This window comes from Apis florea, unplaced genomic scaffold (assembly GCF_048593485.1).
Source record: "Apis florea isolate Af1SG1 unplaced genomic scaffold, ASM4859348v1 contig_3571_pilon, whole genome shotgun sequence".
NCBI classification, from domain to species: domain Eukaryota; kingdom Metazoa; phylum Arthropoda; class Insecta; order Hymenoptera; family Apidae; genus Apis; species Apis florea.
This window is the reverse complement of record NW_028256783.1, coordinates 461,220-473,856: the sequence shown is the minus strand read 5'-3', so window position 1 is coordinate 473,856 and position 12,637 is coordinate 461,220. Positions and strand designations below refer to the sequence as shown.

The following is a 12,637-nucleotide window of genomic DNA, read 5'->3' as shown; positions in this document are numbered from 1 at the left end:
AAATTATCAAATTTTCAAAAAATCAATTAAAATTCTTAATAAAAAGTCAGAGAAATATTAAATGGGGATAATATTATCAAATAAATTAATAAAAATTCTTCATTAATTTGCAAATATAAATAAATTCAAGATTAAATATTCGAAGAAAAAAAAATCTTTTACTATTTAAATCATATAAAAATATTTTATTTTGTATCATTTCTTAATGAACTATGAATAATCGAATGAAATGAATATTATGGTAATATTTTAACAAAATATTTGTTTAGAAAACAAATAATTTAATTCGATAATATGAAATCAGTTAATATAATTTTATAATATAAATTAATGTCATAATGAATATTATTCGAAATCACATAAAACATTGAAAAATTACATTAATTTTGTAATCATTTTTTTTTTTGAGCGATCAGTCCTTTGATTATTATAGATCAAATATAATTCTGTTCTGAAAATAAATAATCGGTCAGAAAAGGCAGTTACTTATCAGGTATATCTATTATTCACTTTTATTATTTTAAAACGGAACGAAAGATTTAAGATGACAATAAATCGCTAAGTTATAAAATAAACAACAATATTGTCCTATCCGAAAAAAGAATAGAATAATAAAATATTATCTTAATCTATCATTATGATTTAGAGCTTGTAAAGATATATGTTTTTTTTTTCAAGTAATCCTAATATTTTTTATTTTTCAAATTGTTAATGTCGATGGATTTTATCAAATTGTATATTTCATATAAAAAATGAGGAAATCTGATTTTTCTTCTTTGATAATGATGCTTTTTTCATTTATCAATTTTATTACTTTTTTTGTTTTATAAGGAGGAAATAGACATATATATACATACCGAATTATGTTTTGCCATAATTTTTCAAAACATCAATTGAAAAAAATGATATGAAGTATAACTGTAAATCTTTCTCAGAAAATGATTTATCTTAATAATTCCATTATGGCATCAATTGTTCTATCCTTATTTCAGAACACATTTATTATTTCTCTTTTTCTCGGGAAAGTGAGCTAAAGATATGAAGAAAAAAATAGAAGATGTATAATATATCTATGTACCAATAATGTACATACATATAGTTTTGAAATTTTTAAAACAAGACATATAGAATCATAAAATAATCATACATTGTTGAAATAACTAGACTTCAGAGAAAAATAATAAAATTTATATAAGTCAAGATCTCTGAAATAATCGCGTTTCAAAAAAAAATAGTAATTATGAATTTTCGAAAATTAGACTGAGAATTAAATTTGATCTAAAAATTATATATACGTAATTTGAAAAGTTTTTGTATTTATAAACAATTTGTACAATTTGTACTCATTAAAATGAAAAATCAAAATTGTTATACGCTAACATGAATCTTATCAGTAAATTTAATATTTGTAATACAATACATATACTATAATATGTAATATGTATTTGTTTACTTTTCCGTATAGAATTAAGTTATCTTCGGATTTTTTAAATATATTTAAGTACGAAGATATATTAAATACATACAAGATGAATCATTTCAAATAATTCATAAATTATTTGATATTTAATATTTGATATTTGATATATAAGAAAAAAAAAAAGTATGAACAGAAAAGTATTCGTTCACAATGAGTTTTACAAAATTTAAATTAAAATATCGTCTTATATCTTTTATTATAAATATAATTAATATATTCTTTGTAATTTAATTTTATGTTCAATGAAGAATAAGAAATGATTATCATTGTATGCATTAATTAATTTATTAAAAATGCACGATTTTATATAAGAAAACAAAGATTTTTATATGTTTTCTACATATTCATAAAATTGATAAGTATCAAATTATGTCTTTTGCACCATGAAACTTTTATATGAAAAATTTTTTTATATAACTTATGAATTATTTGAAATAGTTATATTTTACAATATCATCTTATATATATGATTATATATATAAATATATAATTCGTGATATTATTTGTTAATAACAATAAAAATAATAAATAAATATATATAATAATATTAATATTAATAAAATAATAAAGATAAATTAATAAAAAAATAAATTTGCAATATTTATATAAAAAAATATAAACATAAAGCGAGATAAGTTACAATTTCATCATCGACATGCATAAATTATGAAATTGCGAGCACACATTATTGAACAAGTATATTCTATTAATACATCACAGAATGATAAAGCAATAGAAAGTCCATGAATCGTGGTTATCTCTTACCGCAATTCATCGGCGTAATACTCATGTGGAATTGCACATAGAACACCGGCTCCATCACCAGTGTCGTTATCACAAGCACAGGCACCCCGATGGTTCATGCGCGCTGAAAGAACCTCCGCATCGCGAACAATCTACGATAAGAAAATGAGAAGCATGCATATTTCGAGCAAACGATAAATAGAAACCATGATTTTATATGCAATAATTACACTAGATACGAATTCGTGTGAATACGAATGAAAGATCAAATTCGTTTCTATTTATTACAAATTCATATCTATTAAATTAAGTTAAATAAAGTTAAGTTAAACACTATTAAAAAAATGTTTATTTAAATAATAGAAATAAAACAATCTTTTCAACAAAAATCAATTCGTTGTTCCATTTCTTTCAATTTTCTTTCTTATTTATTTAAAATAAACAAGAAATAAAACTCTAATTATATTAAATCAAATATAATAAAAATTTATAAATTCACTACCTTACCTTGTGTGATTTTTTTCCATCTATGGCAACAATAAATCCGACACCGCAAGCATCTTTTTCAAGAAGTGGATCGTACAGAGCTTGTTTTGGAGGAAGATTCCAAAATTTGGCTTCATTCATATTTTTCATTTAAAAATTTCTACTAATTTCGAATTAACTCGTAGAAATTTCACTTTCACTAAAACACTAAATAAAATAAAAAAATTTATAATATTATGTCTAGAAAAAAAGAAAATAGAAATGATAAAGTTTATTAGAAAAAAAAAAAATAAATAAAATAAAATAAAAATAAAAATAAAAATAATAATCTTTGTAAAAGAAGTAATGTAAAATAGAAAAAAATAGAAATGATAAAAGTTTGATTGAATTATATGATCGTAATTTTATACCAAATTGAGATCCGTAAAGTTACATACGTCGTCTAAGAAATACGAAAACTGAATGTACTTGGGCGCACACTCCTGCCCCATTGATTCATTACGTAAATTGTATGCGCGTAAAGTCTATTTAATCATCTATTGCAAAAGATAAACTATGACCGTGAAGAGGGAAATTGCCGCATTCAAAAAGTAAAAGAAACAGGTGCTACGTAGATTGTTCAAATATCCAAATTAAACAGAAAAGAGAATTTATTTGAAATTTGACTAATATTTTTTTTTATATAACTTATTTAAAAAATACTAACAAATTTACAAGAAGATTTAGATTCAAGTATAGAATAAAACTGAATACGTATGTTTTGATCTTTTGCGTTGCTCCTCTTCTATACATACATAGATATATGTATATGGTATAGAATGCTTTAAGCACTACTTACGTTTCTCTCTCTCCCTCTCATATGCGCACGTGCGCACACCATACACAATATTCAAGTTGAAATTTGATGTGTCGCGAATCCGATATGGTAAATTGTTGATATCATTGATCAGAGGTCACCTCTGCGGTCGAGTTCGAAGACGTAGATTCTTATATACATATTCTTCTATCAAAGGTAATATAAAACTAGACCTTGTTATTGTACATATTATACCGAATTGATCGGTTGAGAACAAGAAATATCATTCTTTATACTATTGTCTAATAATTATCAGTATTATAATGCTTATAGTTATCACGATAAATTTTACCTAAAGGGAAAAAAACGTGTTCATTTATTAATAAATATCTTTTTAAATAGAAATCTTCATAACATAATAGGCGAAAATTCACCTACTCTTTCACTAATATTCTTGATATAATCTTCAACTAGTAATTCTTATTCATGTATAGCTTTCATATAGTTACACAATGATTAGTTTTTAATAAATTGTAGTAATCATGATTAAATACTATATGTAACACAAGATTTATTGAAATAGAAAAATCTACATTTTAAAAGATAAAAAGATAAATATATTACATATATATATACACGCACAAGTAGTAACATGTTAGTTACTGAAAAACTTTCAATGAAAGAAAAAAATTTCAATTTTTTTTCCATTAAAATTAAAAAAAATAAAAAAATAAAAAATATGTTTTCGATATATTAAGATTTTTGATAATTTCAAATATATGTAAAAATGAATTAAAATAAAAATCATTAAATTATTAAATGTTCATGCGACACAAACAAATACTTCTTAAAATTATTTTTAAAATTCTATGTTTTTCACATTTAATAGCAATTATAAAGTATAACTTGCAATTAGTTGAACACGCTTACCCTTGATTAAGTTTCCTTATAACAACATTTATATTTTTTTCAAACAGTTTGCAAATATATTCTTTTTTTATTATTTGCAAATAATTATTTATAAGCCCAATTATATTTAAAATTTTAAAGAGTATGGACTAAATTCTTATTGTTATAATAGTTATCGAAAAATTTTTGTTTTACTATCGTTTTTTTCATAATTATATTTCATCTTTTTTTTCTTCTTTTTTTTCAATATTTTATTTTCTTCACTTTTGTGACATCTCATTATTATTTTGTTATATTATTGTCAATATCGTTTAAATTGGTGCCATATATCGCCTTTATTATCATGTTGAGATATGGATAAAATGATTTCCTCAGTAAGAATTTTTTACATATCATTGTTGGATCTTAAAATTTATCTCCATTTGTATTGTATTGTAATCATATTGTATTACATATAAATATTCTTGACTTGTAAGTAAATTATTTTTTTTCGATTCATGTTACTATTACATATTCTATTCGTTATATATAAGTTTTATTTCAGTTTTGTTCGACTTCTATCTTCTTTTTTTCTGTCTTCGTCACTTCTCTTTTGTTTTTTACTCTCTTCTCTTTTCCTCTCATCTTCTTAATCCGCTTAACTTTTACCACTTTTAATTTAATACCACAATTACTATTGTTTTATTCTCCTATTTTTTTCTTTTCTTTTATCTTTTTCTCCTTCTGCTTTTTCTAGTGTATTGCCTGAATCTGAATATTCTACATTTATGTTTCAACTAAATTTCAATATAATTATATTTTTTTATCTGTTTTTTAAAATTTATGTAAAATTTTTATATTTCGCATTTTCTATATGTATCGAATATCTATCGCGCATTTATCTATTATAAATTTTTTTATTTCATCAAACTTCATTTAAATACATTAAACATATTTATATCTCTTTTTAATTTTAGACATAATAAAGTTAGAATTAGTTTAGTAAAATTTTACAATACATATATCTCACTTTATAGCATTATATACTTTTCTAATTTATTTATTAAAGCATTTCTAAATTTTTAAAAAATTTTTCAAATTTTCAGATATCTTGATTTTGAAGAATATATGAATATAATAAATTCATTATATGAAATTGCAAAAAAATTATAAATTTAAAATTTAAAAAATAAAAAAAATTGAAAAAACATAAAAATATCTTTATTCTATACAATTAAATATCAATATATATTATATTAATATTAATATATATTAGTGCTCATCACACAAATTTTATTTTCAAAAATTACATATTCATGCGCGACACATCAAATTTCAATATTTGACAAATCAATAATATTTTTCGTTGATTCGGCAATTTTATGAAATATATTTATAAATACGCATACAACGACAAGTTTAGCTGATGTAGATATGTACTTAGATATTTGGCAATTTGCCAATGCATCAATAGAATCTCGAAAACTCTCAGTTTTCCTTAAAATACATTTCTATTTTAATAACGCAAAACATTATCATTGATAACATTATATTTAATTTATATATTTTCTACATTCTATTCGCTACATATTTTAATTTGTAAATTTTCTGTAAATAATTTAACTTATAAATTTTTTGTAATAAAATATCTTTATAACATCATTTATTTTTTCTTTAGATAGATATTAATTGTCCTATTTTATTGGATATTTTTTATTCTATTCTCTCTTATTTTCTCTTGTGTTCTATTTTTATCAAAGTTATATTACTTTTAAATACAACATATTAAATTTTTATTTATAATATATATTATATTATATTATATATTATATTTATGTTATAAATTTTTATAATTTTAATTTGAAATAATTAGAAGAGAGAGAGAGAGAGAGAGAGAGAGAGAGAGAGAGAGAGAGAGAGAGAGAGAGAAAACATTTTTTTTCATTATAAGTATATTAAATATCATACTTATATCAAAAAATATTTCTTAACTTTTCTCTTGGGAAACTTTAATTTTAAAGATAATAATAATGTTAAAACAGAAAAACTCGTTATCGTTATGAGTGTACTAAAGATATTAAGAGATATATATTGTGTGTCTGTGTGTATATATATATATATATATATATATAATATATATATATATATAACATGTAAATGCACGTATTATTTAATCTAATTTTTCAATTTCTTCTAAATATTCATTTTTCTTTTAAAAATATCAATTAAATTAAATTTTATGATATTTTTGAAAATATTTTAATTAATCATTCATAATTATCACGCTTCGTTATTTAATTTTCGTTAATCTAATTGTATATTAATTATTTTATAGATTTATAGATTGTTTATTATTTTAATGGAAAAAAGATTAAATATAAAAAATATATAATTTTATATAAAGAAAAAGAATTAGCACATCATTTCAAAATTTTGATAAATTATTATAATATAAATTATATACTTTATACAATTCTTCTACTTTGAATTAGCAAGAATATTTTGTGAATAACAAAAATTATATGAATTCAACTTGAATATCAAATAAACATTGATTCCAATCAATTTTACATGATTCTTATACGATCAATTACTTGTACACATATAATATGCGCACGCACACAATACAGGCACAAACGACGTCAATGATTCTACATCTACGACGTTAACGATCGATAATTTACATATATTCTATTTAAGATATTATAAAATTAATGTTTCTATTACTCGTTTCATTAAACGAATAACGAAATATTTATAAATGAACACTTTCATTTTAAATGTTCTGAACTATATATCTCATATAACCAGTTTATTCAATATTTTTTAGATTAATTAAATCAATTTCATTTTACTTATATACATTATATATATATATATTATATATATGTATCTAATTCTAATTATAACATATATTTACGTAAAATTAAAATGAAAAAATAAGAGAAAAATTTACCTATTAATTTGTATCAATGATTAATATACATGTGCTTAATCCGTGTTAATTGGTTAGTTCGCAAAATTGCAAATTGCGTTGCCACATTCAATCAACGTTTCAATATCGTTTCAAATTTTTGTTTGTTATATTTAATAATTCTTTCTTTGATTTTGTAATCAATTCCTATATACACTGCTAATAAATCAGCCAATATTTTGTTCAAAGTTTGTTCATTATTGAACAGTTCTGCAGTATTTTCAAGTATTTTTGTATCGATGTAAAAAACCACTTGAGACTAAGTAAATTTTTATTATTGTTTTAAATAATTCACTATTATGAGTATCACGTAATCGAGTAACAAAAAATCACTCACAATCCAATCAAATCGACTCTGAATTCAATTTGAAGTAGACATGACGGTATTCTATGAATTGAAGAGAAAATGTTTCCTTGCACCTGACTGCGACTATGCCGCCTCTCTCGGCAAATTTTTAGTCAATATCAGCTAAATTGTAATATATGTACGTAGCATGCGCTCTCTATCGTACAATTCTCTAGTCAACAAGAAGTCAATACACTTAAAACATTTTTGATTGGTTGATCATCATAGTATGTCTAAAAATCTAAAAATATTTTATTTTAATATAAAATAAACTGATTTAATAAAATTTCATCATAAAATTCTTTACTTTTGATTTAAGAGTTTCATCATTAAATTTTATTGAAAATAATTATAGATTATTTTCTTTCAATTTATGGATACGATATAAAATATATTGAATTCTGATTATTTTTTTAAAAATATAAAATTATTAATATAATATATATCGGTATATGATGACAATTCTTTATTTATATATGTATATGTTTGATCTATTTATTTATTTAATGAATTTGAAATGATATTAAGTTGAATATATTACATTTGTAAGAAAAATAATTTTAATATTATATATTTATCTATAACTTTCGTTTAAATATATGTTATAATAATAATAATTAAATCTTCTGAACAAACAAATGTCTCAAAACTAGATGAATTATAAATTACAAATCACAATTACAAATTAATTTTCCTAATTTTTAATCATTATTTATTAATTAATTCTTAATTAAATCTATTTTTGATCTATTTATTATTTTTTCATTTATTTATGGCTACATTCGAAATACTTTTATTTTGATATCTTTTGAAATATCCATTTCATGTAATAAAAGAATATTTTCATATGCAAATGAGATTTTTTAAAGAAAGAGTTTTATTTCCATAATTATTTTTTTTAATTACATGTTATTTTTTATTTAAAAATTGACTTATTATTTTTATGAAATTAGGTATTATTAAAAAAAATTTAATTTTGTCTAAAATATAATTTCTTTTAATCACTATAGATGGCAAATAATTTTTATTTTTCAATTGCATTATATATTTTTTACAATAATTAAAAAATAGGTGATTTATAGATATAATTGTTACTGTTTACAAACTGTTAACTGTGATAATGCTTTGTAATAACATATACAGTTATAGAATATTCATTTTAAATCATTATTTTGTTAGAAAAAATATAGTGCAAATATATGTATGTATGTATGTATGTATATGTATATATATATATATATATATATATATATATATATATATATATATTTGTGTATGTATTTTATATTCGATATATAACAAAAAAGATATTTTATTTACTACAAATTCTTCTTTGTTATTTTATCTATTTTCTATCAATCTAATTTTAATAATTTTTTAATACTTTTTTTAGAATATATAACAACAATGGCAAAAACGAAAAAGGAATTTAAATTAAAAAATTAATTTTAAGAAACATAATAGTTAAAGGATTTTTTTTATTACTTTTATATATGTTAAAATAAAATGTATTATACTATCATGATTATCATGACTATTATATTTATGTTATAAATTGAGAAGATAAAAGAATTATAATAGTCATAAATATGAAATGCATATAATCATGATAAATTTCCTTTAATCAAATATGTCTATTAATCCAATTTTTTATTTGCATAATTACTGTTTTATTTCAAATTTGATAAAATTTGTGTATGTTTGTCATATTTGATTAAATTCATGTATGTTTATATTTTAATTCGTATATTTTATCAACGATTGCATTAAAGCTATCGTATTTTTTGGCTATAATACGAAAAAATGCATATACATAAATCAAAATACTCTATTCGACACTCGTTACATCAAATATAAATACGAAACAACATTATAAGTAACAAATAATTCTAAAAACTTAACTAATTCTATCTATGTACAATTCATGATATATAATCTTTATGATATTTTCTCTTCATAAATCGATGTAATAATTCTGAAATCCAATATACAGGATAAGTCAATAACTAACATATAAAATAACTCGTTATCTCTTACATGTATCAAAAATGAAATAAGTAAATATAGTATAAAACATATAAGTATATTGCAAGATGTATGAAAGAGATGAATACAATTAAATTTTTTTATATCTTATATTTTTAAGATTTTCGTGATCAATAAATCTTTTTTTTAATACTATATGCTGAAAGAAGGCAAATTCAACAATCTATAATAAATTTTGTATAAAATTTTAGTTGATCTTGAATCTCAAACTGAGATAAAATACTTAATTTATTATTTTATTTATTTTGTAGTACATATTTAGTTTATTACATTAACTTTTATACATTCACTTTACTTATTTCGAACTGTTGTTGATTTTCGATATAATTTACTTTATATGTTCTCCAAATATACTGATGTATTTTTTGCGATTATATTATATCACAATATCTTTTATTATTTTCCATAAGAAAAAATTCAATAACGAATATGCGGACCAGTTAACAGATCTATTTCGACTGATTCATCGATTTTAAAATTATTGTTAGACAGTTTTTCTCGAAGTTAAAGAGTAATCAACAAAACATTTTCGTATATATATTTCATTTATAATATCAGATTTTAGGTTGAACGGATGAAATTTCTATATAATAATTCATAATTCATAAAAATTTCATATACTTTATGCCATTTAATTTAATGGTTATACCGTTTATGAAAATAATGGCATATTCGAATGGAATATTGATAGCTATTCCAAATTCATTGTAATAATAATTAAACAAATCTATAAAAATTAACAATAGATATATTTAACACATATAATGAATAAAAGCGTATAAAGTATGTGATGCAATTTATATTAAATATTTTATTTAAATAGATCAATTACAAGTTAATTCATTATAAAATATTAAATTCACCTTCTCAACGCGTTACATTAAAAAAAAAATGGTTAAAAAAATCTATTGATCAAAAAATTAGAAATCAGAAATAATATGAGATATAAAAAAATTAATTGCATTTATCTAATATAATTTTTGCAATTAAATATTTCATTTAAATCATTTAAATTCATTTAATTTTTTGTTATAAGTAAGAAATAATTAGTCACTTTAAATGTATTTATTTCTTATTGACTTATATAATATATTTTATTATAAGCCTTATTTATAGCAGAATTATCAAAAATCGTAAATTGGTCCAATCAAATGCATTTAATTTCATTGTGTTATTAAATGCTAAAAATATGAAAACTGATTCCGTCATATGAACGCATTTATTCTCTACTCTAATATTTTTAATTTTTCTATTTATTTATACTCATTTTTATAATATTTTGGTCAAAATTGGGCAAATTACTAGAATGCATATACGTTCGCATATACGTTCATATTCATAATGAAATAGTTAGTATCATTATCAATATAACATATACATTCTACTCTGTATGGTATAATAACAGTTTGGTATCAGATGCATCGCAATTTTATCTGATCCATATATGATTTTAAAAAAAATAAATCTCAATTTTCAGTCTTAATTTCTATTGATGTCGATTGCTATTGTTGTTGATATTATTGCCGTTGTTGTTATTATTTTGGTTATTATTACTGGTGCTAATGCTATTATTACTGTTATTGTAATAGTTGCTATTCAATGCGGGATTTCCAATATTATCTATTTCACGCTGTGCACGTGAAATTTTTACTTTATCCCGTGGAGTTCCATCTTCACCGGTTTCCATTGCAAACATTTTCATTTTTTCTTTAAAACTGAGCTTTTCAGGTACTTGCCCAACTTGAGAACTTTGCTGCTGTTTTTGTTTTTCCGCGAGTCTTTTTTGTCTGGGATCTCTAAAAAGAAAATAATTGAATAAAAAATTATTCATTTATGATTATTATATTAATATTTCAGAAAATACAACTTAAAGAAAATTAAGGAATTGCATTTTTTAAATCATAAGTATATTTTCTTATTTTTTATCACTTGAAATTCAGATTCAGAAATTGAAATGTTACATTATGGAAAAGATAAAATATCAAAGATTTGATCTAAAATTTGTATAAAAATTAACAATATCTATATTTTAATTTATAAAAAATTTAATCTTTTATAAATTAATATGATGATTCTGTCTTATACTTTAATTTGAGAACTTATTCTGTAGCAAGAACTTATCGCTATATAAATTGTCATAAATCTTTTTTTAAAGTTGCACAAGCAGTTATATGTATTTGATATTTTTATATTTAAAATAATAATTATACAAACTAGAAATATAAAATAAAAATTGTAAGCATACTACAATACTATAATATTATAATTTTGATTTTTTAAATTATATAATTTTTATATTTTATATAAGTCCTATCTCATATAAAATAAAAAATATATATATTTTGTTATAATATCAAAAATCAAAATAATTAATTAATTAATTTATTCGTATTTTATATAATTATTTATTTTCATAATAAAGTTGTAATTATTATTTATATTCATATAATTATTTATATTCGTAAATTTTTATGAAAATATAACAATATTGTGTAATAAAAATAATTAAATATAAAATCTTTATTTTTTTAAACAAATAGATTTCTAGAAGGTTTTTTATATAACCAAATTCACTATTTGAAAACAAATATATAATTATTATTTATATTTAAATCATTTTTATGAAACTCATTAAAAATTTTTTTGTACTATATTATATTTTTTTATATTATAAATATTTCTAAATAAAGGCTGCTTTTGAATTCTTTGACATGAATATTATACATGTCAATATTATATATATTATATTAACATGTAAAATAAATTGCATCTAAAATATTTTTTCGAGAACATACATAAATTTCATTAAAATCGGCAATTTACACTTGGAAATGGTTTCTTATAAGAATTTATAAAAGTAAAAAAGTTGTATTTCCT

The 12,637-nt window shown here is 20.5% G+C and overlaps 2 protein-coding genes across 13 annotated transcripts in view; both read right to left on the bottom strand.

The window, feature by feature from the left end:
- LOC100863333 (uncharacterized) overlaps positions 1-7,846 on the bottom strand; it is a 43,234-nt gene extending 35,388 nt beyond the window's left edge. Inside the window, exons 1-4 of one of the 8 annotated variants that reach the window (XM_086914033.1) lie at positions 7,706-7,832; positions 7,351-7,627; positions 2,732-2,917; positions 2,246-2,376 (exon numbers count right to left, since the gene is read on the bottom strand). In XM_086914033.1, coding sequence (XP_086770159.1) covers positions 2,246-2,376; positions 2,732-2,860 — 260 coding nt within the window. In that variant the 5' untranslated portion in view covers positions 2,861-2,917; positions 7,351-7,627; positions 7,706-7,832. Of the gene's footprint in view, positions 1-857; positions 983-2,245; positions 2,377-2,731; positions 2,918-3,120; positions 3,371-3,548; positions 3,859-3,944; positions 4,091-7,350 lie in introns of those variants that run through there. The other 7 variants (XM_086914038.1, XM_012486147.3, XM_086914037.1 and 4 more) reach the window with 7 other exon arrangements.
- Positions 7,847-9,524: 1,678 nt separating this feature from the next.
- LOC100864121 (adherens junction formation factor afadin) overlaps positions 9,525-12,637 on the bottom strand; it is a 46,606-nt gene continuing 43,493 nt past the window's right edge. For all 5 annotated transcript variants that reach the window (XM_086914021.1, XM_086914023.1, XM_086914022.1 and 2 more), the window contains one exon: positions 9,525-11,556. In XM_086914021.1, the coding sequence (XP_086770147.1) occupies positions 11,247-11,556 (310 nt within the window). In that variant the 3' untranslated portion in view covers positions 9,525-11,246. The remainder of the gene's footprint in view (positions 11,557-12,637) is intronic.